The sequence below is a fragment of the Pseudoliparis swirei genome, chromosome 11 (assembly GCF_029220125.1).
Source record: "Pseudoliparis swirei isolate HS2019 ecotype Mariana Trench chromosome 11, NWPU_hadal_v1, whole genome shotgun sequence".
In the NCBI taxonomy this organism is placed as follows: domain Eukaryota; kingdom Metazoa; phylum Chordata; class Actinopteri; order Perciformes; family Liparidae; genus Pseudoliparis; species Pseudoliparis swirei.
This window is the reverse complement of record NC_079398.1, coordinates 19,637,821-19,661,969: the sequence shown is the minus strand read 5'-3', so window position 1 is coordinate 19,661,969 and position 24,149 is coordinate 19,637,821. Positions and strand designations below refer to the sequence as shown.

General features: G+C 43.2%; 1 protein-coding gene across 2 annotated transcripts; it reads left to right on the top strand.

Moving 5' to 3' along the window:
• Window positions 1-417: 417 nt before the first annotated feature.
• Window positions 418-24,108, top strand: atr (ATR serine/threonine kinase). 2 transcript variants are annotated; one of them, XM_056425647.1, is made up of 49 exons: window positions 418-593; window positions 733-824; window positions 1,659-1,721; window positions 2,721-2,873; window positions 3,498-4,402; window positions 4,718-4,860; window positions 4,953-5,117; window positions 5,266-5,429; window positions 5,654-5,806; window positions 5,899-6,097; window positions 6,195-6,454; window positions 6,576-6,772; window positions 7,038-7,138; window positions 8,319-8,490; window positions 8,894-9,049; window positions 9,188-9,382; window positions 9,782-9,877; window positions 10,041-10,130; window positions 10,694-10,789; window positions 10,950-11,080; window positions 11,342-11,485; window positions 11,701-11,794; window positions 11,884-12,009; window positions 12,114-12,320; window positions 12,430-12,543; window positions 12,693-12,808; window positions 13,081-13,201; window positions 13,361-13,498; window positions 13,728-13,893; window positions 14,573-14,739; window positions 15,336-15,500; window positions 16,075-16,166; window positions 16,356-16,447; window positions 16,527-16,704; window positions 16,791-16,973; window positions 17,364-17,523; window positions 18,177-18,356; window positions 18,671-18,813; window positions 18,917-19,014; window positions 19,159-19,388; window positions 19,752-19,886; window positions 20,509-20,709; window positions 20,927-21,070; window positions 21,769-21,919; window positions 22,019-22,175; window positions 22,723-22,876; window positions 23,032-23,183; window positions 23,416-23,521; window positions 23,624-24,108. In XM_056425647.1, exons 1-49 carry the CDS (start codon window positions 541-543, stop codon window positions 23,795-23,797), a joined length of 7,872 nt encoding a protein of 2,623 aa, XP_056281622.1. In that variant the 5' UTR covers window positions 418-540; the 3' UTR covers window positions 23,798-24,108. The 2 variants fall into 2 exon arrangements, with proteins under 2 accessions (XP_056281622.1, XP_056281623.1); XM_056425648.1 differs by lacking the exon at window positions 1,659-1,721.
• Window positions 24,109-24,149: the final 41 nt, after the last annotated feature.

Genomic DNA, 24,149 nt, shown 5'->3' with positions numbered 1-24,149 from the left:
TCAAGGCTCAGTTTTGCTGTTTCGAGTTAATAAATCTTTTTTTTAATACCCTACTAGTCTTTTCATGAAATATTCAAATTTTATGAGATAGGATATTTGAGTTTTCTTAAGCTGTAAGCCATAATCAGCAATATTAAAAGAATAAAAGGCTTGCAATATTTCAGTTGATTTGTAATGAATCCAGAATGCATGACATTTTTGTTTTTTTAATTGCATTACAGAAAATAAAGAACTTCATCACAATATTCTAATTTTCTGAGACAGTCCTGTATACTGTAATTATTGTTTAGGTCAAATTATTGAGAACTCCTTCGCCAGGGGGAGCAGTTTGCACTTCGAGTTTGAACGTAGGCGTCTTGACCCTCGATGGCCGCCGTACCAAAACAAAAACGTCATATTGGAGCGGAAGTTTTCGAAACTATTGATGGGATGGACGAGACATGACACGCCACAAGCGTGCTGGTTAAAAAAATACGTTGGCTCACGAAATAAAAATCATATTTTGAAGAGAGACCGTTTGTTCACCAAGAGGTCGTAAACATGGAAGGACTGGAGATGTCCGCCATGATCCCGGCTCTCCAGGAGCTAGCCAGGTGAGTGACCCGGGGCTAAAGTTAGCTAAGCTACGCTGTTAATAGCGTGTCACTAACCCGAGTTTAAATACTTCATATGACATATCTAAACACACGTAACGCTAGTTAACGTAAACCTTCCTTGTGTCGGTGTGTGCAGCGCCGGCGCGGCCGAGTACGACCAGGCGGTGCAGAAACCTCGACAGATCCTGTGTCAGTTCATTGACCGGATCCTGACGGACGTGGAGGCAGGTGAGTCCCGGGGGAGCGCGTGCAGGAGGTGGACACCTGGCAGCTCGTTCGAGCTGTGAGGGCGGGAGGGGTCAGTTGTGGAAACTGGTCGATGTTTATGTAATGTTTAATTAAATCTAGCTGGTTATTTTATTGTTTAAATATTTGAAGTTATGGACGACTGTAACTAACTTACTGTGATCTTTCCCTCATATGTTTTTTTAATGTACATTTCCTCTTGCCACAATGTTGCTTTGCGTTTTGTTTCTGATGCATGTCAAGTCTTGTATAGTACTAAAACTATGACTACTACTACTACGACTTTTACTACTACTACTGTCGAAGGTTGGGAAAAGATGACCAGGACGGCAAAGTAAAATTCAAAACAAAGTGGATTTAATCAAGTGTGGTAGAACAAAAAGTCCGAAGACACACACTATTTAACGTGCAGCACGGGCCTGGATGAAGTCAGCTAAAGGCATCGTTCGATAACAGACTAAAGTTCTCAAGGAGAACATGAAACTAAAAAGGCATTGAAACTATCTGTTGCTTCCATAAACAAGTTCTTTGACGGTGACAGGTACGGCTCTTATTAAATCTCAATTCTACGACTGAGCGGTCAAGGTGAGGTCAGAGCCAGGAGTTCCTAGTTGTCCTCCCTGTGTGGATGGGGGTGTTGTGCATAGCTCGTGCCTAGTACTCCCCAGCGTGCCTAATTATCCTCCCTGTTTGGATGTGTCATCTTTTGGCCGAGGTCAAGAAGAGTTTGTACCTGTCTGTGCTTCTTATGCGGCGATGTCAGTGTGTTCCAAAGCATGTGGCTGAGCATGAGTATGTGCTGTTCCCTCTGGTCAGGGCCCTCACACAAGGTATGGTGCTTCGGGGCCTTCATGCAAAGTGAGGGACATGGGGTACAATGTATGTATTTGTATATTCTTAACACTACTTTACTATTATTACTACTACTATTACTACTACTACTACTATTACTATTACTACTATTACTATTACTACTACTATTACTATTACTACTATTACTATTACTACTACTATTACTACTACTACTATTACTATTACTACTACTATTACTACTACTACTATTACTACTACTATTACTACTATTACTATTACTACTACTACTTTACTATTACTACTACTATTACTACTACTAATACTATATTTATGTCAGGACTTTTCTGTAAAAATTAGTTGATAGCTAGTTGTATGAAAATTAAAAGTAGTATCTATGCTGTTACATTTATTTACCTAGCGGCCTTTTTTTTGGTCATAATAGCTTTTTTATATCATAATCGTGGCTGATCAGGGCTGTTTGGTTGTTGTTGTTGTTGTTGTTGTTGGCCTGTACTCTCTCAGAAGTTCTGTTTCGGCCTCCATATTTGACAATGAAAGTGAAAATGTAACAATATTATTTCTTGCCAAGTTATTAACTATCCGGCCCCTTTGCACCTCAGTAGGTCCCCGAAACCCCCCGATGAGCATTTATAATCAAGTTATGTGAGTTTATAAAATCCACACCTGCACATTATGTGTTTCTATTGAACGACCTGACCGATGCTCTATGCAGTTACTGTGGTTAATGGTTTAAAACCTTTTTGGCATGTGACCCCTTAATGTGAAGTTTCGATGTCTTGCTCCAGGTTTTATGTCTCTGGCCTTGTGCTGTTCCATTAACGTGGTTCTCAGATTGATCGGAGTCATCAGTTTAGCCCTGAAGGTTAAAACTATGCAGCATTTCATGCAAACAAATACAAAAAAAGTTATATTTTGTATGTGCTTCAGGCCTTTCTGACCTTTTCATCGTACTGTGACTTTTTAGATTGAGCTTGTAACCAATCGGGGGAGGTGCTCGATCTCAGGTTGTGAACCAGCTGCTTAATAAAATCGGTGTTCTTCCAGTTGCTCTCGGGCTGAATAAGAAGTCCACTTCAGAGCCGGCCTGTGTGATGCTGCTGGACTTTGTGCAGCACATAATCAAATCCTCGTCTCTGATGTTCGCCAACCCCGCCTGCCAGCCTGCACAGTACCCGGACACCACGCAGAGCTGTACTGGTACAGGATGCTCTTCAAACTGCTGCATATATATATATATATATATATATATACACTACCGTTCAAAAGTTTGGGGTCATCCAGACAATTTTGTGTCTTCCATGAAAACTAACTTTTATTTTTCAAATTATTTGAAAATTGAATACAAAATATAGTCAAGACATTGACAAGGTTAGAAATAATGATTAATATTTGAAGTTTTAATTTTGTTCTTCAAACTTCAAGCTCAAAGGAAGGCCAGTTGTATAGCTTATATCACCAGCATAACTGTTTTCAGCTGTGCTAACATAATTGCACAAGGGTTTTCTAATCAGATATTAGTCTTCTAAGGCGATTAGCAAACACAATGTACCATTAGAACACTGGAGTGATAGTTGATGGAAATGGGCCTCTATACACCTCTGGAGATATTTCATTAGAAACCAGACGTTTCCACAAAGAATAGTCATTTACCACATTAACAATGTATAGTGTGTATTTTTGATTAATGTTATCTTTATTGAAAAAACAGTGCTTTTCTTTGAAAAATAAAGACATTTCTAAGTGACCCCAAACTTTTGAACGGTAGTGTAAATATATCCCAGTCGTCATCTGTATTAATATGTCTCCTCCCTCTTGATCCAGACTTCAGTAACTGGGTGGCCGTCCGGCTGCTCCGCGTGGCAGCCGCTCCGGACTGCGACGTCATCCACCGGCGGGTCTCGGCCGTGCTGTGCTCGTTGCTGCACACCCTGAGAGCCCGAGCGCCGTTCATCTTCAGCCGCCTCGCCCAGGAGCTCATCCATTTGGCGCAGGACCTCAGCGGCGTCCTGCACGCTCACCTTTCCACGCTGGCGGGAAGCGGACGCACTCTGGACGCCCGCGAGCCGAGCCGATGGCCCGCCACTCTGGAGCGCTTCGGCGTCTCCCCCGGCTGCGCCTCCTCGTACCTCACGCCCTCTCCCCTCGTCCTCTCCTCGCCGGCCGCCCTGGAGTCGCTGAGCGCCGTGGCGATCGGCGTCGTAACGGACGCGCTGCGGGGCGTCGTCTCCCGCCGGGACGGCGCCGCGGCCTGGGAGGCGGCGTGCTCCTTCCTGGCCGACGGCAACGCCAGGTTGAGGAAGAGCTCCATGGTGATGCTCGGTCGCCTCGTGGAGCTGGGAGGGTTTCCTGAGGTGCAAGGACACCACTTCTTCACGGCCTACCTGCAGCTGTTGGAGACGCACGGCGACGCGAACGCGACAAACGGCGAGACGCAACCGTACGACGGAGAGCTGCTGCAGCTGACTCGCTGCGTGTTCCAGCCGTCCGGCGTCTCTCACGCGCGCTTCGAGCCCATCCACCTCTCGCAGATGTTCGAGTGCGTCTGCACCCTCGGAGGCTCCGACGTCAAATTGGGGTCGGAGGTCACCGAGTCGCTCTGCCTGCTGTTCAGCTTCCTGCTGTCCGTCGCCGCGGTTTACGAAAGTGCCGCGTTGTTAAGGAGGCGGCGAGTCACGGAGGTCTGCAGGGCGCTGGCGCGCACCGTCGGGACGGGAGCTCGGGCCGAAGTGAGACCTCCGTTCGGCGTCTTTGTCTTTTTAACCCCCCTGCCGCCTTCGGGTCAATTTGACCCGATTCAATGTTTAACCCTCCTGTTACCTTTATATTTACTGACATATTTTACCCTTGGGGTCAATTTGACCCCAGCAATTAAAATCTCCAGAAAATTATTAGAATTAATATTGTTTTCCAAGTTTAAGTGTGAGGTACTTTATGTTTGTTTGTTGACTCCCGAAAGAACACCGACATTAAATTGACCCGAAGGCAACAGGTTAAAAGACCCCGCCCCCCCTCACATATCTGTGCTGCTCTGGGTCTCGCAGTGCGCCGAGGGGTTCCTCCGAGCCGCGCTGAAGGCCGAGGCCGCCGCGGTGATGCGGAAGTCAGGAGACGGAGAGACCGCCGCCAAGAAATCCTGCAAATCTGCCGACAAGGCAGTCGGCAAAACCACAAAAACATCAGCGGCGTGAGTTCATAAACATTCACAGCTGCGTAAGTAATGCTGTGCATTCTGGTCACATGACATCTGCTGCTTCTGGTGTGCGTCCGTGTCCTCAGCGTGGTGGACATGCGCGTCGGCAGCGAGGTCTGGGCCGTGGTGAACGGTCGTCTGGAGGAGCTGCTGACCTTTCTGAACTCCGACGGCCCCGACACCAAGCGGACTGCTCTGGAGGGCGTGGCCCTCATCCTCCACCTGGCGGCCCTCTGCTCCTCTCCAACCGGGTCAGGACGCGAGACGTCTACACCTGTCCAGTGTTTCTTCATTATTAATTCATATTAATAAGTCATGCTGCAGTTTCTGTGACCCTCTTCTTCTTACACTGAGCTTCTCGTACCCCTCTTCTCTTCCTCGGGCCTTCGCCGTCGACAGTCCTCCTCTTCTTCTCTGGGTGCCGGCTGAGACTCTGGGCAGGGCGCTGCAGAGCTGTCAGACCGTGTTAGACGGAGGTCCTCTACCCGACTTACACCAGAGCTACTTTCAGTCCGCTCTCCGGACGACTTTCAGGGTCCTGGACTCCATCCTCTACCTCACGAGTAATGAAAAGCACTTATTATACACCCTGTCCTCAAAAAATAGTGTTCTGCGTTATTTATCTCCCTTTTTGTACTTTATTGTTCGTCAACTTTAATGAATATTCTCAGTTCCTGCAAATTAATGTATAACGGAAAAAGATAAAGTACGTGGTGGAAATCAACACAATACAGTTTATTGATCGCCATCTGTTTTCATCTGTGTGTGTGTGTGTGTGTTTGTGTAGTGAACAGCAACGGCGAGGACGGGTTCCAGCGGCGAGTGTGTGCTCTGCTGTCTCTCCCCTGGGTGTGTGAGCACAAGTCCGTCTCGGCCTACAAGAGTTCGGGATTCCCCTCCTGGCAGCCCGTCTTCGCGAATAGACTCAGCTTCTGTTACTGTGAGCTACACATTTGTAAAAGTGTTTCTCGATCATTTCGAATATTAGTCTTTTTTTTGGGAGTGATGCCAAACTCAATGTGTCTTCTCCAGCGTCTGAGCTCCGGGCCGACTGCGTGTCCCTGCTGGCCGTCCTGCGTGGCGGTGTGTGTGAGGCGTGGCGGCTCTGCGTGTTTTCCGCGGCGCTGCTGAGTCGGGACGAGGTGGTGAGAGCGGCGGCCGTCAAGGCCTTCCCTCTTCTTCTTCACCACCTCGGGAAGTCGCACCAAAACCTCATCTGCACTTCTCTGCTGTACGCACTTACTTAAACTTGCTTATGTGTTGTCATTCTTTTGTAATTTTGAGCTTATTTTTAAGTGTTAAAAATCCTTATTTTTGAACATTTGCAGTCCCAGGATGGAGGACAGCTCGGAGCTGGTGAAGAAGGAGCTCGCGAGGATAATCGGTCAGCTGAGCTGCATCCAATCAGAGCGCTCCAAGCTCAGTGACACCCTCACAGAGTCCGCCGGGAGTCTTCCTGAGATCCTCTGCCACCGACTCGGCCTCGCAGCAGAGCATTCTGGGAATTCTTGTCCGTCCCTCGGGGCGACTTTTGTCCGACCCTTCCTGCCGCTGCTCAAACAGGAAGCCCCGAGTAGCGTTAAACAAGGTATTGTGTGCTCTATTCTTTAATAATGAGCTTTTACGACATACAGAACACCTACAATATTCCACATTGGTTATATTTCATCCTCATCCCATTTGTTTACTTGTTTATTTCACTTTCTTAGCTTTCCTGGAAGCTTTGCCTCACCTCTGCCAGCATGTCAAACTAGTCGGTGGCGACGGCGACTCCCACGCGGTTCTCTGTGCTCTCATTGGTCTAATGGAGGACTCGGATCCAGCGGTCAGAACATGCTTCAGCCAATCGGTGCGTTTCCTGCTAACGGAGACCTCCAGAAACTCGGAGCAGGACTCTCTGAGTGAGGTGAGCAACTCCAGTGTGGAAACAAAAAAATACATATTTTTTATTATGAAAGTATTATCATAAGACAGAAGAGCATACACTATTGATTGTTAATTTAATTATATATATTACTGATTAATATATGATGTATTAATGTTTTAATATTCTGCCTTAAAATCATAATTCCTGTAGTTTTACATTTTTACAGACGGTTTGAAGGATTTGCACAAATACTTTCTTTTTCATTCCTGAACTCAACGGTGTGTGTTTCTTCTTGCCGTCTCAGCTACTGGTCACCCGTCTCAAAGAGGCGTTCAACACCGCTAAACTCAACAGAGACGACGACCTGCGCAACACTCTGATTCTCACCACCGGAGAGATTGGCAGGTAAAGTTCTTTAAGAGAGCAGAATACCACCAGCTGTAAGGCCAGTGAAATGATTTTAAAACTATTATTTTCTCATCTTTAAGTATGTGTTTAATTCTTCTGCAGCATGTTGACTGTCTCATTGTTATTGTACAGTACATTTTTTTATTCTGTTTAATATTGATATACAGTCTTTTTTTAACACGTGTCTTACAGATTTAAAGAGATAAATATTTGTTTGAAGTTTTATCTAATAATAATTTTAATATATTTATTTTATAAGGCGCCTTTCAAGGCACTCAAGGTCGCCGTACAACACATTAAAAACAGTTACGATAACCGGATATATATAATGAATACATATATATATATATATAAATAACTTTTAAAAGGTATATCAAATATAATTTATTTGTGTGTATATTTATATATATATATATACACCAATTGTTTTTGATATACATTTTATATTTTAAAAGCTTTATTTAAATATATATATCAACAACTTATATATGTATACATATATATATAACTTTTAATATATATATATATATATATATTATGTACATTTATATTTTAAAAGTTATATATATATATACAAATTATATTTGATATACATTTTATGTTTTCATTTTTTAATTAATATATATATACATACATACAAATTATATTTGATATACATTTTAGATTTTTGAAGTTTTTAATATATATATATATAACAACAACTTATATATATATGTAAATATATATACAAATTCTATTTGATATACATTAAATAATTTAAATGTTATATATATATATCTATAGATATGTATATAAAACTTCAAAAATATAAAATGTATATCAAATATAATTTGTATGTATCTGTGTGTGTATATATATATATATATATAAATAACTTTTTTGAAGTTTTTAATATATATATATATATAACAACAACTTATATATATATATGTAAATATATATACAAATTCTATTTGATATACATTAAATAATTTAAATGTTATATATATATATATATATATATAAAACTTCAAAAATATAAAATGTATATCAAATATAATTTGTATGTATCTGTGTGTGTATATATATATATATATATATATATAAATAACTTTTAAAATATAGCTTTAACCACCATGTATTTTTTATATATAGAATAATATCTGTTGGTAAAAGTTGTCGTCCCCTCTCCCGTCAGAGCGTCTCAGGGCAGCCTGGTGTCGTTCTCTCTGCTGCGGCTGCTCCACTGTCTGCTGTCCAAGTCGTCTCCGGTGTCTGTGGCCGCGTACACTCAGATCAGAGCGCTGGCCACCGCCAAGGGGCTCAAACTACAGACCCTCTTCAGTCAGTACAAGAACCCCATTTGCCAGGTATAAAACCCTGTTAAATGCTGCTCGAATAAATCTGGGCGATGGAGAAATCTATAAATTCTCAGTCCAAAATTCTATGAATAGTAATAATACAATATATAAACAATACTTCAATCATTTAAAAAAAAAAAGTGCAGCAGGGCTTTCATTTTCAATTAGTGTAAATGTCCAATTAGTATGATGATGGTGATGATGATGATGATGATGATGATGGTTGTTGCGTAACACGGTCTTCAAACAGCTGTCTATTTAAGTACATTTCCCTCCTGATTTTCAAGATGAATTGCGTTGAGATTAATTAGTTTTTACGTACGAATAATTTAAACTGTGTGCAGCGTTTTAGAAACAGAAGGACGTGCCGGCTTTAATTAGTTACATTTCTTTTTCCACCCTGTGTGTTTAGTTCCTGGTGGAGTCGCTGCATTCTCGCCATGCGTCGGCCTTGCGGAGCACACCCGACCAAGGCAGCGAGTCAGCCAATCAGAGAGAGCTCGCTCTAGACATCCTGGCTCAGATCGCGCACGCTTTCGACTTCCCGGACCTCCACCGCTTCCTCAATGTACGTCGTACACATGCTTTAACTCCACAGTCTCCTGTGTGTTGTGATGGTTCATTGAGACTGCATTGTGTATATGTACGTGTGTGTTTCTAAGCATATACATTTGTTTTTGTATGCCTCAAACTAAACCATATACAGAGGACACTACAGGTGCTACTGCCCTACCTGGCAGCCAAAGCGAGCTCCACTGGCTCCGCCCTCATCCGTACCCTGGCCAATGAGCTGAAGGCCAACAGGAGAGAGATCCTGATCAACAACTTTAAGTACATCTTCAGCCATCTGGTGTGTTCCTGCACTAAAGAAGAGCTCGAGAGGGCTTTCCACTACCTGCAGGTATGAAAACAGAATCACCTGCATCACTGCATCACTGCAGTGAAGGCAACAGAGCAACTAGTCTTGCACTGTGGCCATGTTGTTTTTATTGTAGTGGTTAGTTAGGAATTCAGGTGTCGTTCCCATTGTAAATGGAATAAATGATTCATAAAAAAAGGCGATGACCTTTAATTATTACACCTGACACCCACGTTAACGTAAATGTTACACAACTGGGAGAGAAGTAACCTATAAAGAAATTAATATTAAAGGGACAGTTTAGATTTTTTAAATCGCTGAAAATATTTTAAATAACGCTTGCTTTTGAATTGATATCTCTTGTTTTTGATGGAGTAAAAAACTAAATGTAAACAATGAGATTAGCAGACTGACGTGTTTGTTTTCCTGATATTCTCTCAGAGTGAGACGGAGATCGAGCTGGGCTCTCTGCTCAGACAAGACTTCCAGGGTCTTCACAACGAGCTGCTGCTGCGCCTGGGAGAGCACTACCAGCAGGTTGCCACACACACACACACACACACACACATACATACACACACACACACACACACACATTGGCCTTTTCAGCATATATCCTCGAATGCACACGTCAGTGATGAATTCACTTACGTAGTTTAAAACTATTGTGTACGTGTGTGTTTTTTACATTTCTGTGTAGGTGTTTAATGGTCTGGCTATCCTGGCTTCCTTTGCCTCCAACGATGACCCGTACCAGGGTCCCCGAGACATCACCGCCCCAGAGCGCATGGTGTGTGTCTGGGTCTAATGAAGGCTTTATCTTGGACTTGTTATTGATTAGTAATACACATGCTGTGGACGTACTGGTGGGACTGTGTTAGTCGGTTCCAAAGGCAACAAACCACAGTGCATTTATTATACTTCATATCAAACACACAAAGCATCTTTTTATTAAATTTTTTTGAAAACATTTTGGAAATATTTGTAAAAAAATAATAATTTGTATATTGTTTTAATTTTATTTTGTCAAATTTGGAGGAAAAAAATTCAATTTTTTCTCCAAATTATATTATGCTTCATATCAAACACACATCATCTTTTGATTTGTTTGACTTTTAAAAAATTGTCAAATTGTGTCAAATTCTTTGAGAATTGTTTTCTATTTTTTTTCAAATTTTCTAATACTTCATATCAAACACACAAAGCATCTTTTTATTTATTTAAAAAAATTATATATATATATATTTTAAATAATCATTTTTAGATTGTTTTAATAGTTTTATTAATTTTGTTCTACTTTTTTCCACATGAATATTTTTCCTCACTCGTCTTTCTTTGGCCGTTGCATGACAGGCGGACTACCTGCAGCCGAAGCTGCTGGGCATTCTCGCCTTCTTCAACATGCAGCTGCTCAGCTCCGGTGCAGGAGAGAAGGACCGCAAGAAGTCGGTGCGTGGCACCGACAACTCATCTGATATTTGTTGAATGGATTGTTTCAGTGAGAGAGTTCGCACCGCTTGGCCTCAATGGCATCCGCAGGAATATTCTCTCTGATTTGATAAACGCTGTCGTTCGTCCCCTGTGATTCTTTTTATTGTTTGTTGTGCAGGCGTTGACGAGCGTGATGGCTCTAATGCGACTGATGGGCCCCAAACACATCAGCTCCGTCCGGGTGAAGATGATGACGACGCTCCGCACGGGTCTCCGATACAGAGAGGACTTCCCTCTGCTCTGCTGCCAGTCAGTACACACACACACACACACACACACACACACACACTCACGTTTTAAAGTTAAAAAGAAACTGCATATCTGTAGATTTCTGCTTCTGATATTCAGTTTCCCTGACCAACACCCACATGAGAAGGTTGCTCGATATAGCTGAGCCAATAACTTTTTTAAAAAGGGCAATTTCTAACAGTTTGATTGCATATTTGATAGAACGTTAAATAATTCTGCCCTCCTTCTTGCCACAAACCGTGCTCCCGATTCTGTGGACAGGACGTGGGAGTGCTTCGTGAGGAGCGTGGAGCCGACTCACCTGGGCCCCCTGCTGAGTCACGTGATCGTCGCACTGCTGCCCCTGATCCCACTGCTGCCCAAAGAAACCGCCGCCATTATCCGCTTCCTGATCCTGGACAACAGGTGACACACACGAAAGAATAAGCTACATATCTAAAACATATGAACTGGGTAAAAAACAGACTACATTTCATCTCTTTCCTGCTTTCATCTAAAAAAAAATGTTTACAAACTCCAAAGTTTTTTTTTTCTTCAAATAAATGCCCCCAAAACAAAGATTAAGAAATTATGATTTAATTCCAGACTTGGTGATCTAATTCAGTCAATTTCCCCTTCAGGGAAGAGGTCAACGACTACCTCCATGAGATTTACTTCCTGCCAGACCACCCTGAGCTGAAAGACATCCACACTGTTCTGCAGAACTACAAGAAGGTCAGTGTGCACAGGAGGAGGAGGAGGAGGAGGATGATGATGATGATGATGATGATGTTGATATATCTACTAAATGGTGGTCCACTCAGCTGACAGCCAGCAGCAGTGACCTGGTCGCGGCGCTGCAGCTCTCCATGAGGGCCGTGCAGCACGAAAACGTCGACGTCCGGATTCATGCGCTGACCAGCCTCAGGGACGTGATGCACAGCAAGCAGGTACCTGAACGCACCCTGAAAGGAGTCCAAGGTTCCACCGACATGTCTTAAACCGACCACAACGTCCCGTAAATATGCCCTTTTCTCTTTTTTTTGGACTGCAGGAGTGGCTGCTGCGGCAGGTGTGCGCGAGTGAAGCGGTGGAGCCCGTCATCTCCAGCCTGGTGTCGGTGCTGCTGAAGGGCTGCCAGGACTCGGCCCCCGAGGCCAGGCTGCTCTGCGGGGAGTGTCTGGGGGAGATGGGGGCCGTGGATCCCGGACGCCTGGATCTGTCACACACTCAGACACATGGCGACCGCACCACCTTTGTGGTAAGCAAGAAGAACCAGCCCAAAGCTGTAAATATATATATATATATATACATACATCCAGCACGCTGAAGTAAAGGCATTCAGAGACGGGGTATTCTTCTGTGAACAGAGCGGCGTCGAGGATCCCAACTTCGCCTACGACCTGCTGACAGAACTGACGAGGACCTTCCTGGCTTACGCGGACGACGTGAGAGCACAGGACTCGGCCGCCTACGCAATTCAGGTACTCGCGCCTGTTCCTTTTTAATGTGCACGTGCGCCTTTTCTATCTGGATGAATAATAATTACATTGTCACGGGGAGAATCTCAAAAGCCCCGATATGAAGTCGGCGCTGTCTGTGTCTGTGTTGTGCGTTGTTGTGTCGGGTTTAGGAGCTGCTCTCCATCTTTGAGTGTCGCGAGGGTCAAAGCGACTCGCCGGGCCGCCGTCTGTGGAGGAGGTTCCCGGAGCAGATTCAAGAAATACTGGAACCGCACCTCAACAGCAGGTATTCAAGCGGATACACACATGGTCTTGCAGCACATACACACACACACAAAGGAGGAGGAAAAAAGAGCAAGTTGTTGTGGTTCTAAGTGGAATTCCAGTTGTAAATCTATGTAGACGGATCTATTTCCTCTCAAGTGGGAAATTGCAAAAATCCAAAGGACGTAACTTGACACACGCAGTGGTGTAAATGTCGTAATTATGTAAGATATCAAATCCCAGATATTCTTTGTCCTAGTTCTGACACTAGCTCTCCTCCCTCTCTCTCTTCAGGTATAAGAGCAGTCAGAAGGAGGTTAACTGGTCCAAACTGAAGAAGCCAGTGTACTTGAGCAAGAGGGGCAGCAAGTTCTCTGATTGGTCGGCCACCTGGATCGGTTACCTCATCAGCAAGGTCAGACACTTTCATTTCCGCAACAACAACAAAACATGCAACGTTTTTTAAAAACTCATTTAGACCAAAGAATTATAAACGCTGTAAATGTTAAGGACAGTTTGACGATGAAGACCAACGGAGACAGAAATGCACTGAGCACATTGCCGCGTGTCGTAGGTGAGACACGAGCTGGCCGGCCGAGTGTTCACCTGCTGCAGCTTCATCATCAAACACGACTACAAGGTCACGATCTACCTGCTGCCGCACGTCCTGCTCTACATGCTGCTGGGCTGCACACCTGCAGAGCAACAGGGGGTGAGGAATGGGGTTTTTTTGGGGGGGGGGGGGGATTAATTACAGGAAAATGTTAATATATGTCAATAATATGACGATTATTTACAAGAAAATGTTAAATGTAAATAAGATGACAATTCTTTACAGGAAAATGTAAATAAGATGACAATTCTTTACAGGAAAATTATAATAAATGTAAATAAGATGACAATTATGAATGTTTTGGCATTAATTCCACGCCTCCGTCCAGGTGACGGAGGAGATGCTGGCCGTGCTGACGGCGGAGGATGGGCGGGGAGGCGGCCCCGGCCAGGGCACGGCCTCCAGCCTATCGCAGCTCAGCACTCAGACGGTGTTCAGCATGTTGTCTCACCTCACGCAGTGCAGCCGCCACATCCTGCACGCCAAACACAGCGGTGAGCGACGCCCCCGGGGTCGGGACCCAAAGCACTTACAGGAAAATAACTTTTAATTTATTGGTATATTTTGTTTTTAGACAAAGTAAATCAGCTGTCAGTGACAACAGAACAGGCGATCAATTACAGGCAAATGTTAATATACGTAAATAAGATGCCAATTATTTACAAGAAAATGTTAAATGTAAATAAAAAGAAAATGATAATAAATGTAAATAAGATGACAAATATTTTCAAGAAAATGTAAAAAAAATGTAATAAGTTGACAATTATTTACAGGAAAATGTAAAAAAAAAAAAAAATACAGGAAAATGTTGAATGTATATGAGATGACAATTATTTACAAGAAAATTATAATAAATGTAAATAAGATGACAAATATTTACAAAAAAATTCAAATAAGATGACAAATATTTACAAGACAATGTAAATAGATGTAAATAAAATGACAAATATTTCCAGGAAAATGTGATTAAATGTAAATAAGATGACAATTATTTGCAGGAAAATGTTATAAATTGTAAATAAGGTGACAATTATTTACAGGGAATTGTAAATAAGATGACTAAATATATTTAATAAATATTTAGGCCTTAGTTTCGATGACGTGCATCCTTGTCGTTCGCTGCATGATGAACTCACTCTTTTAATCGTGAAGCTAAGATGTTTTTTCTTGCAGAGAGCGGGGGGTACCAGCGCGTGGTGGCGTTCCTCAAGGGAATCTCTCAGGACGTGCTGGCCAAGGCGTCTCTGCGCTCCAAAGCGTACACGCGCGCCCTCATGCACTTTGAAGCGTACATCCTAGAGAGCAAGGAGGACATCCAGGACCACCTCACCCTGCTGCAGGTCGGGGCTCCTTCTGCTTTCTACATTTGGGATGTGGGACCGGTCTCTTTCAATAATGATGCACATTTATGTTAACGTATATATATATATATATATACATATATATATATATATATGTGTCTATATATATATGTATGTGTGTGTGTATACATATGTGTGTGTATATATATATATTTGTATATATACACACACACACATATATATGTATATATATACATGTGTGTGTATATGTGTGTGTGTATATATATATTTATATACATGTGTGTGTGTATATATATCCACACACATACATATGTATGTATATACAGTACACACCCACATATATACTCATACACATATATAAGTATCTGTATGTGTGTATGTGTATATATGTGTGTGTGTGTGTGTGTATATATATATATGTATATGTCACCAAGTTTGATAAAGGTGTGGTTGAGAGTAGGACTAGAACATTATAATAAAAAGGTTATTTTCTGAATATGGTTAATAATAGGCAACATCAGACCAATTAACAATGTTCCACTGTGATGTACTGCATGGCCTAAACAACAGAAATGTGCAGAACAATAAAATCGACAACACCGTATCTCTTGCAGACTCTGTACGCCGCCATGCACGAGCCCGACGGCGTGCGGGGGGTCAACGCCCTGAGGAGGGAGGAGCCGTCGCTCCGCGAGCAGATCCTGGAGCACGAGAGCATCGGCCTGCTGCGGGACGCCACCGCCTGCTACGACCGGGCCATACAGCTGGAGTCGGACCAGGTACACACGCACACGCACACACACACACAGTATATCTCATGCGTGTGTTTATTGTAGAATATATTCAGTGCTGCGGTACGCAAACAGTCTATATTATAACTTGTATTCCATCAAATGGTCTCTACACAGTATATAGTTATTAGATTGTGATGATAAGTTTTTTTATTTTCTGTTTAATTAAAAAAAAATGTCATGCATTCTGGATTCATCACAAATCAATCAAAAAAATATTGCCTTTTTTTCTTCTTTAATTGCTGATTATGGCTTACAGCTTAAGAAAATATTTCCTCAGACCAAGTAAAAAAAAGATTTATAACAGCTGAGTGTTTGTCAAGGCTCAGGAAACCCTTGCAGGTGTTTACTAGTATACTTTTTCATGATATTCTAATATTTAGAGATAGGATATTTGAGTTTTATATGGTTGCCCTTTGAACTGGAATTAGTTGATATTCATATATATATAAAGAAAATACTGCAAAGAGAGAAATCTCTATGTTGTTGATTACCGGTAAATTAGTATAAAAGTGAACCGTTGTATCTTTATGTATTTCATCATCGTCCCTTTTGTGTGTAGATCGGTCACTACCACGGGGTCATGACCTCTATGCTCGGCCTGGGGCAGCTGTCAACGGTCATCACTCAGGTCAACGGAGTCCTGGCCAGCAAGTGAGACACGCACACACACTCACAAAAAACACACACAGATATTGGCCCATCAAAATGAAATACACTTTAATAACTGTAGGTGGAGAAGTTCTCGATGGTTCCTTAACGAAGAGACTTGTGTAAGTCATATTTCTAACATGCATGTCAGTTAGGATCCCCTGAATATATGCTACGTGTGCACACATTAAGGCACCAGTGGAAGTCGGAGCTGAACTCCTACAGAGTGGAGGCGGCCTGGAAGCTCGGGAAATGGGACCTGCTGGAAGATTATTTGAGTTCAGGTAGTAAAGATATGGAACTGGAGTGAAACATCTAGTGAAACATCCACGTTAATGAATGAGTCTTCCATTGTGTCCCCAGACCGCCAGTCCAATACCTGGGGCGTGCGGCTCGGCCAGCTGCTGCTGTCGGCTAAGAAGCAGGACGCCGAGACTTTCTACGAGAAGCTGAAGTTGGTGAGGAAGGAGCAGGTCGTCCCTCTGTCTGCAGCCAGCTACGAGTGCGGCACCTACCAGAGAGGATACGAGTACATTGTCAGGTGTGTGTGTGTCAATGGAGTATTTTGTGATGGTTGTCTGCATCAATAACTTCCCACAAACCATGTGTGTGTGTGTGTCTGGTTAGGCTCCACATGCTCAGCGAGTTGGAGCACAGTTTCACTGAGCTGCAGAAGCAGAGGGAATGCTCCACCCCCAGCCTCAGCCACCTGCCTCCTCATTGGTCGGACCGACTGGAGATGACCCAGAACTCCTTCAGGGCCAAGGAGCCGGTCCTGGCCCTCCGCCGTGCCCTGCTCAGCCTGGGACAGTAAGGATGGAGAAGTGTTTACGTCATCGGTGTGGCTCTTGACCGGCAACTTCACATTTATATGTTATTTAACCTGAATAACTTGAGAGTGCGATAATCTTCCATTTGCACGAAACCATTTGAGCATCCGTCACTGGGAGCTGTTTGGTTCGGGCATGGCAGGTGATGGACGAACCACCTGTCAATCAAACTCTTTCAGAAGAGAGTCGGAAGGGAAAGAATATCTTTTCCATTGATAAGAAAAAGCCTTCGTTGTCGTTCTTTGCTCGTCTTTCAATGAAACTCTCCGATATCGACACCATTTCTGCCTGCAAAGCCGCTGAAAGAAATCTGTGTCGATTGAACAAGTTCAGGCCGCATCGCACATCCGGCCTCGTGTCGTCTCCGCAGGCCGGTGAGCAACGAGCTGGTCGGGGAGTGCTGGCTGCAAAGCGCCCGCGTGGCCCGAAAGGCGGGACACCACCAGACGGCCTTCAACGCGCTCCTGAACGCGGAGAACACGCACCTGGCGGAGCTGGTCACCGAGAAGGCCAAGTGGCTTTGGACCAAGGTGAGACCCCCCCCCCCCCACCCCCACACACACACACAGTTTGACCCTCGTTCTCAGTATCTCCCGTGTAGAGCTGACCCCGTTTCCAACTAAAACTCATTTTTCATTGACCAGCTTCAAGCATACACTACCGGTCAACAGTTTGGGGTCACACAGACAATTTTGTGTCTTCCATGAAAACTCTATTTTACTTTACTTTATTTCTCATTGACGAGGTTAGAAATAATGGTTCTTATTTGAAATATTAATTTTGTTCTTCAAACTTGTGGCTCAAAGGAAAGCCAGTTTTATAGCTTCTCTCACCAGCATAACTGTTTTCAGCTGCGCTCACATAAAAAGGGTTTTCAAGGGTTTTCTACCCCTCCGTTAGTCTTCTAAGGCGATAACACAATGTACCACTGGAACACTGGAGATGGGCCTCTATACACACATGTAGAGATTTCATTAAAAACCAGAGAATAGTCATTTACCACATTAACAATGTAGAGAGTGTATTTATGATTAATTTATTGTTATCTTCATTTTTAAAAAACTGCTTTTCTTTGAAGAATAAGGACATTTCTAAGTGACCCCAAACTTTTGAACGGTAGTGCTTTTCTTTAATACACGTGCACACGAAAAACACCACCGATTGAATGTCGGTGCGTCGCCAGGGCGACGTCCACGAGGCCCTGATCGTCCTGCAGAAGGGCGTGGCCCAGTGTTTCCCCGAGGACCAGCCGCTGAAGGACGCCCGCAGCCTCCAGACCAAGAGCAGAGCCATGCTGCTGGTGGGCCGCTTCATGGAGGAGACGGCCAACTTTGAGTCCAACGCCATCATGAAGGCGTACAAGGTAGACGGAGACGGTCAAAGGCAAAATATATCAACGCATTTACAAACTGGACGTCATCGGTATGGAGACTTCATGCCGAGCTGAATTTCAAGATGCTTTCGACACATTTTTAGACGCTGCAAAAGCAATAATACAAATAGTACAAAGTCATTTTTTTAAATAACAAATGCCAAACATAAGCTATTCCAGCTAGTACATTGGAAGAACTTGCTCCAAAAGGATTTTAGTTACAAAAAAAAACTAAAAAACTGATTTAATTGATTCAATAATAACAAAATTAGTTGCTTTAATGTGTGTGTTGCTGCGTCTCTTAGGACGTGACCAACCTTCTGCCCGAGTGGGAGGATGGAAACTTCTACCTCGCCAAGTATTACGACAAAGTGATGCCGATGGTGACGGACAACAAGCTGGAGAAGCAGGGGAACCTCATCCGGTACATCGTCACGTATTTTGGAAAGTAAGTAACCGTTCTTACCTCCGGCTCTCCAGTGTGTGGTCGAAGTGGCTTTCCTCCACCACGGACTCATCGTGTGTTTTACTCTGGGTCGTCTCCCTGCCAGAGCCTTGCAGTTTGGAAACCAGTACATCTACCAGGCCATGCCTCGCATGCTGTCGCTCTGGCTGGATTTTGGAGCCAAAGTGTGCGAGTGTGAGAAAGGTGGGTGTCAAACACACACAGGGCAACGAGACACTTCCTGATACTTGCATGTCTATTTACTTTACTTTTTTGAGTTGTTAACAGCGAAGACGCACACAAATAAAATACACAAACGCACTATATGCACACATCCCTCCACCACAGCGGGGCGGGCGGACCGACAGATGCGACAGGAGCTCGGGAAAATCAACGCGGTGATGAGCGAGCACTGTGCCAACCTGGCGCCGTACCAGTTCCTGACCGCCTTCTCGCAGCTCATCTCCAGGGTGTGCCACTCCAGCGACGAGGTCTTCACCGTCCTCATGACCATCGTGGCCAAAGTCTTCCTGGCGTACCCCCAGCAGGCTATGTGGCTAATGGCCGCTGTCTCCAAGGTGTGTGTGGGGGATTTTTTTGTTATGAAATAAAAACGATTTGTATATTTTAATTTTTTAATTTTTAATTTTATTTATTTATAGATATTTTGTATATATATATATATACACATATTATTATTATTTTATTTATATATATTTTTGTTATACATTTTTTTTTAATGTATGTATATATTCTTAGATATGTGTGTGTATAGACAAATATTTTTTTAATAATTTAGCCATTTTATAGATCAGTTCCCTTTGCATCATTACAGATCCCTCTCACTTATTGTGTGATTGGTTTGCTTATCTAAACACACATTACCTCACATTCACGCCTGGCTGTGTGTGTGTGTGTGTGATTTTATTAATTTCTTTCAGTCCTCCTACCCCATGCGTATGAACCGCTGTAATCAGATCCTCAAGAAGGCGATTAGTCTCAAACAGTCTCTGGAGAAATTCATCGGAGATGCCAACAGGTTGACTGACAAGCTGCTGGAGCTCTGCAACAAGCCGGTACACACACACACACACACACACACACAGTTCACATGAGATAAGGTAATCCTTTATTAATGCCGCAGTATACAGGATTACAGCTGCACAGGGATAAAGTGCACACAAAAAACCTAGTACAAAAATTAAACAATCCTTTTATATAAAAAATAAACGGTAAGAATCTACAACAATATTATATATACAGAATAAATATAGTTATTTTCATATATTCCAAACTCTAGCCTTATGAAAGTTATGTAAACTATAGTTTTAATCCAAAAAATATAATTTTTAAAATCGTATAAAGACAAAGGTGTAATTTTGTATGCAGCTTAATGTCATCGTATTACTCCATACCATTGTTATCAGTATTGCAAGGTGTAATTAATGTTATGAATGCATGGTTTCATAATGATTTTTAATGAGGAGTCACATCATAAAAATATAGTTGATCACGCGCTATAAAATACTCCACGGTCAATAAGGACACATTTTATTGGTTGCAAGATTAGATCAAATAAACATTCCTTGGTCCCTTCAGGGACAAGAGTGCCAGTAAAAGAGGGACACGTTAAAAGAAACCATGCAAAAAAGAAACAAGGAATACATTATAACATGTCATGTGACTTGTTTCTCTCAGGTGGACGGGAACAGCAGCACCCTCAGCATGAGCGTCCACTTCAAGCAGCTGAAGCGGCTGGTGGAGGAGCCCACCTTCAGCCAGATCCTCATCCCGCTGCAGTCGGTGCTCATCCCCACGCTGCCCTCTACTGGCGGCGCCAACACACAGCACGACGCCTTCCCCGGACACTGGGCCTACCTGGACAGCTTTGAGGACAACGTGAGTACAAAAAAAGAAAGAAAGAGAATGTTGATTGTTGCCGTAAATGTGTTGGCGGAAAGGCGCACGATGACGGTTACAAAGATCATTTCCAGGTAAATGGTCATAAATCAGCATTATATGAGAAATTCAGATTATATGGTCACGGAAATCAACTTGAACTGTTGATGCCTCGTAGCTCTAACCTGTGTGTGTGTGTGTCTGTGGTTGTGCAAAGGTGGAGATCTTGGCCTCCTTACAGAAGCCTAAGAAGATAAGTCTGAAGGGTTCAGATGGGCGGAGCTACACCATGATGTGCAAACCTAAAGACGACCTGAGGAAGGACTGCCGACTCATGGAGTTCAACTGCCTCATCAACAAGGTGTTTGTGTCACATGTGTTCATGAAAATGTACAATATGTTTAGTTGTATTGATATAATGAAGAAGTGGTGGTCATCTGTCCCCCGATGGAAGTAACGCCGATTAGTAACACCTGTCAATACTGTATGATGCAGTGCATTGTAATGCCATTTATACAGACATATTCCTAAACTCTGAACCATAAATACATGTACAGTATGTCTCTATGATCAACTAAAAAAAGAAATATATCAGTATATACAGTAAATCTACATTTACACATATTTCCCTCCATACTTACTATGAATATACTTTGCTTTTACACAAATAATACACTACATTTACCACATTTTCTGACCACTGTAGCCTTTCATTATCCACATTTCCTTCAACATAATTGACCTTTTTCTCTCCCAAAAAGTATTGAGTGTTCAAAAGCTAAGCAGTTAATGTCCTCAATTTCCTGAATTGTACTTTTCCACTTCATTAAGTTCAATGTGTGATGATATTGTTTGCTTCAATGTGTGGTGTTGAGTTCAATGAGCATTTCCTCCTCTTATCTTGAAGGACCAGAAACTGAAATGATACAAATCTGAAAACATGACCGGGCTAATCCTTTGAGATTGTGCCTAATAAATCAGTATACCTGTGTAACGTCTCCTGCACGTGTGTAAAGTGTGTGTGTGTGTGTGTGTGTGTGTGTGTGTGTGTGTGTGTAGTGCCTCCGTAAAGATGCCGAGTCGAGGCGTAGGGAGCTGCATATCCGTACCTACGCCGTGATTCCTCTCAACGAGGAGTGCGGCATCATCGAATGGGTCAACAACACGGCCGGACTTCGACACATCCTCACCAAGCTGTACAAGGAGAGAGGTTCGCTCCCGCTTCACAACCTCAGAAGTAGAGCACGACAAACGGTCGGCCACTAAAACGTTGCGAAAGCATTTTTAATTTGGTCACATTTCGTTCTAGCGATCTACTTGTCGGGTAAGGAGCTCAGGAAGCTGATTCTCCCGAAGACGGCCCCCTTTGAGGAGAAGCTCCGGCTCCACAAGGAGGTGCTGTGTGTTCGACACCCCCCCGTGTTCCACGAGTGGTTCCTCCGGACCTTCCCCGACCCCACGTCATGGTACGACCCGACCTGAAGTCGTGTGTGTGTGTGTGTGTGTGTGTGTGTGTGTGTGTGTGTGTGTGTGTGTGTGTGTGTGTGTGTGTGTGTGTGTGTGTGTGTGTGTGTGTGTGTGTGTGTGTGTGTGTGTGTGTGTGTGTGTGTGTGTGTGTGTGTGTGTGTGTGTGTGTGTGTGTGTGTGTGTGTGTGTGTGTGTGTGTGTGTGTGTGTGTGTGTGTGTGTGTGTGTGTAGCATTTTCAGTTCTGGATTTTAAGATGTAGACCTTTTTTTTTTAACTTGTTAAAGGAGTCCAGTTGGGTTTAAAGGAACATAGCGGCAGAGAATGTTGGTATTTTTAAAAAGCATCTCAAGACCCTCCTTTTTGGTCTGAGCTTTATTTTTGAAGTATTTATTGTATTTTAGCTTTTTAGTCTGACTTTTCAATTTTATTAATTTAAGGAGGGCGCTGTGTGGCCATTGTTTTTTTTATTTTTAGGATGCGGTTCAATTCAAGGCCAAGATTTTCCCCCAACTAATCTCACTCCTCCCCCTTCCCCATGTTCACAGGTACAGCAGTCGCTCTGCGTACTGCCGCTCCACCGCCGTGATGTCCATGGTGGGCTACATCCTGGGTCTGGGAGACCGCCACGGAGAAAACATCCTCTTTGACTCTTTCACTGGGGAATGTGTCCACGTGGACTTCAACTGCCTCTTCAACAAGGTTTGGTTTTTGTCTCAAATTGTCTGTAAATAAGTACAGATTTCTGTTGACGGGTGAATAAACCCCGTCGATTGAAGTGATCATTTAAAATTCAGAGATATTGTTTTTCCGTATCCCTTTTTTCTGTTGCCTGCCCTTCCTTCTCGCTCCACTAGGGGGAGACGTTCGACGTGCCCGAGGTGGTTCCCTTCCGGCTGACCCAGAACATGGTCCACGCCATGGGGCCCATGGGCACCGAGGGCCTCTTCAGACAGGCCTGTGAGGTCACCCTGAGGCTGATGCGAGACCAGAGGGAGCCGCTCATGAGGCACGCACACATAAATGCTTTATGATCATCAAATATGCCTTAAAACCTCAATGGAGTACATAAATAATGTTTTTAATAGATATATTTACGAAGCAGAGAGCATAAATACAGATATTTTTTAATTCAATTGATTATCTAATAGACTTGACTCTTTAAATTTGATTATATATGAATTACCAATGTTACTAAGGTTTCCAAAGTTACATTTTTATTTTTAATTGTCCCTCTAAAGTGTACTTAAGACCTTCCTGCATGACCCGCTGGTGGAGTGGAGCAAACAAGCCAAAGGACCTTCCAAAACTCAGGCCAACGAGACGGGAGAGATAGTTAATGAAAAGGTGTGTGTGTGTGTGTGTGTGTGTTTGTGCGTTATTTGGATTTAGCTTTTTAGCGCATGTCGAATACACAACCTGTAAACGTCTCCGCTCTTTCTCTTCCAGGCGAAAACCCACGTGTGCGACATCGACCAGCGTCTGCAGGGAGTGATAAAGAGCAGGAACAAGGTGCTGGGTCTACCTCTGTCCATCGAGGGACACGTCCACTACCTCATACAGGAAGCCACGGACGACAAACTGCTCTGTCAGATGTATCTGGGATGGGGGCCCTACCTGTAAAACACACACACACACAAACTGAGTTGGAGGAGAATCGAAGATGCTTTTCTGTTATCAAATGCCGACACTAGACCACCTGAACTGCCCTCCAAGGTGGCGCCGACCAAGTATGACAAGTGCATAAAGTGTGTAATAACAACACAAATACTTTTTATGATTGTTTGCTGCAGAGCTCTTTTTATAACTGCCTTTTTTGTTTTGTTCCAGTACTTCCATCATTGTTAAGTTTCCTGTTTTCTGGAAACAAAATGTATATTTGTTGAATTGCTGTACATTCTCTTGTAATATTGTAATAAAAAGACATGTTTGCAGATGTGACTTTGTAGGTGAATGTGTGTGTGTAGGACTGTAT

Bases quoted from the DNA above. Each gene is read 5' to 3' on its own strand.
- atr (XM_056425647.1), top strand. From the start codon at position 541: ATGGAAGGACTGGAGATGTCCGCCATGATCCCGGCTCTCCAGGAGCTA. The intron at 8,491-8,893 runs GTATAAAACCCT...CTGTGTGTTTAG, and splicing joins ACAAGAACCCCATTTGCCAG to TTCCTGGTGGAGTCGCTGCA. The intron at 12,321-12,429 runs GTAAGCAAGAAG...TTCTGTGAACAG, and splicing joins GCGACCGCACCACCTTTGTG to AGCGGCGTCGAGGATCCCAA.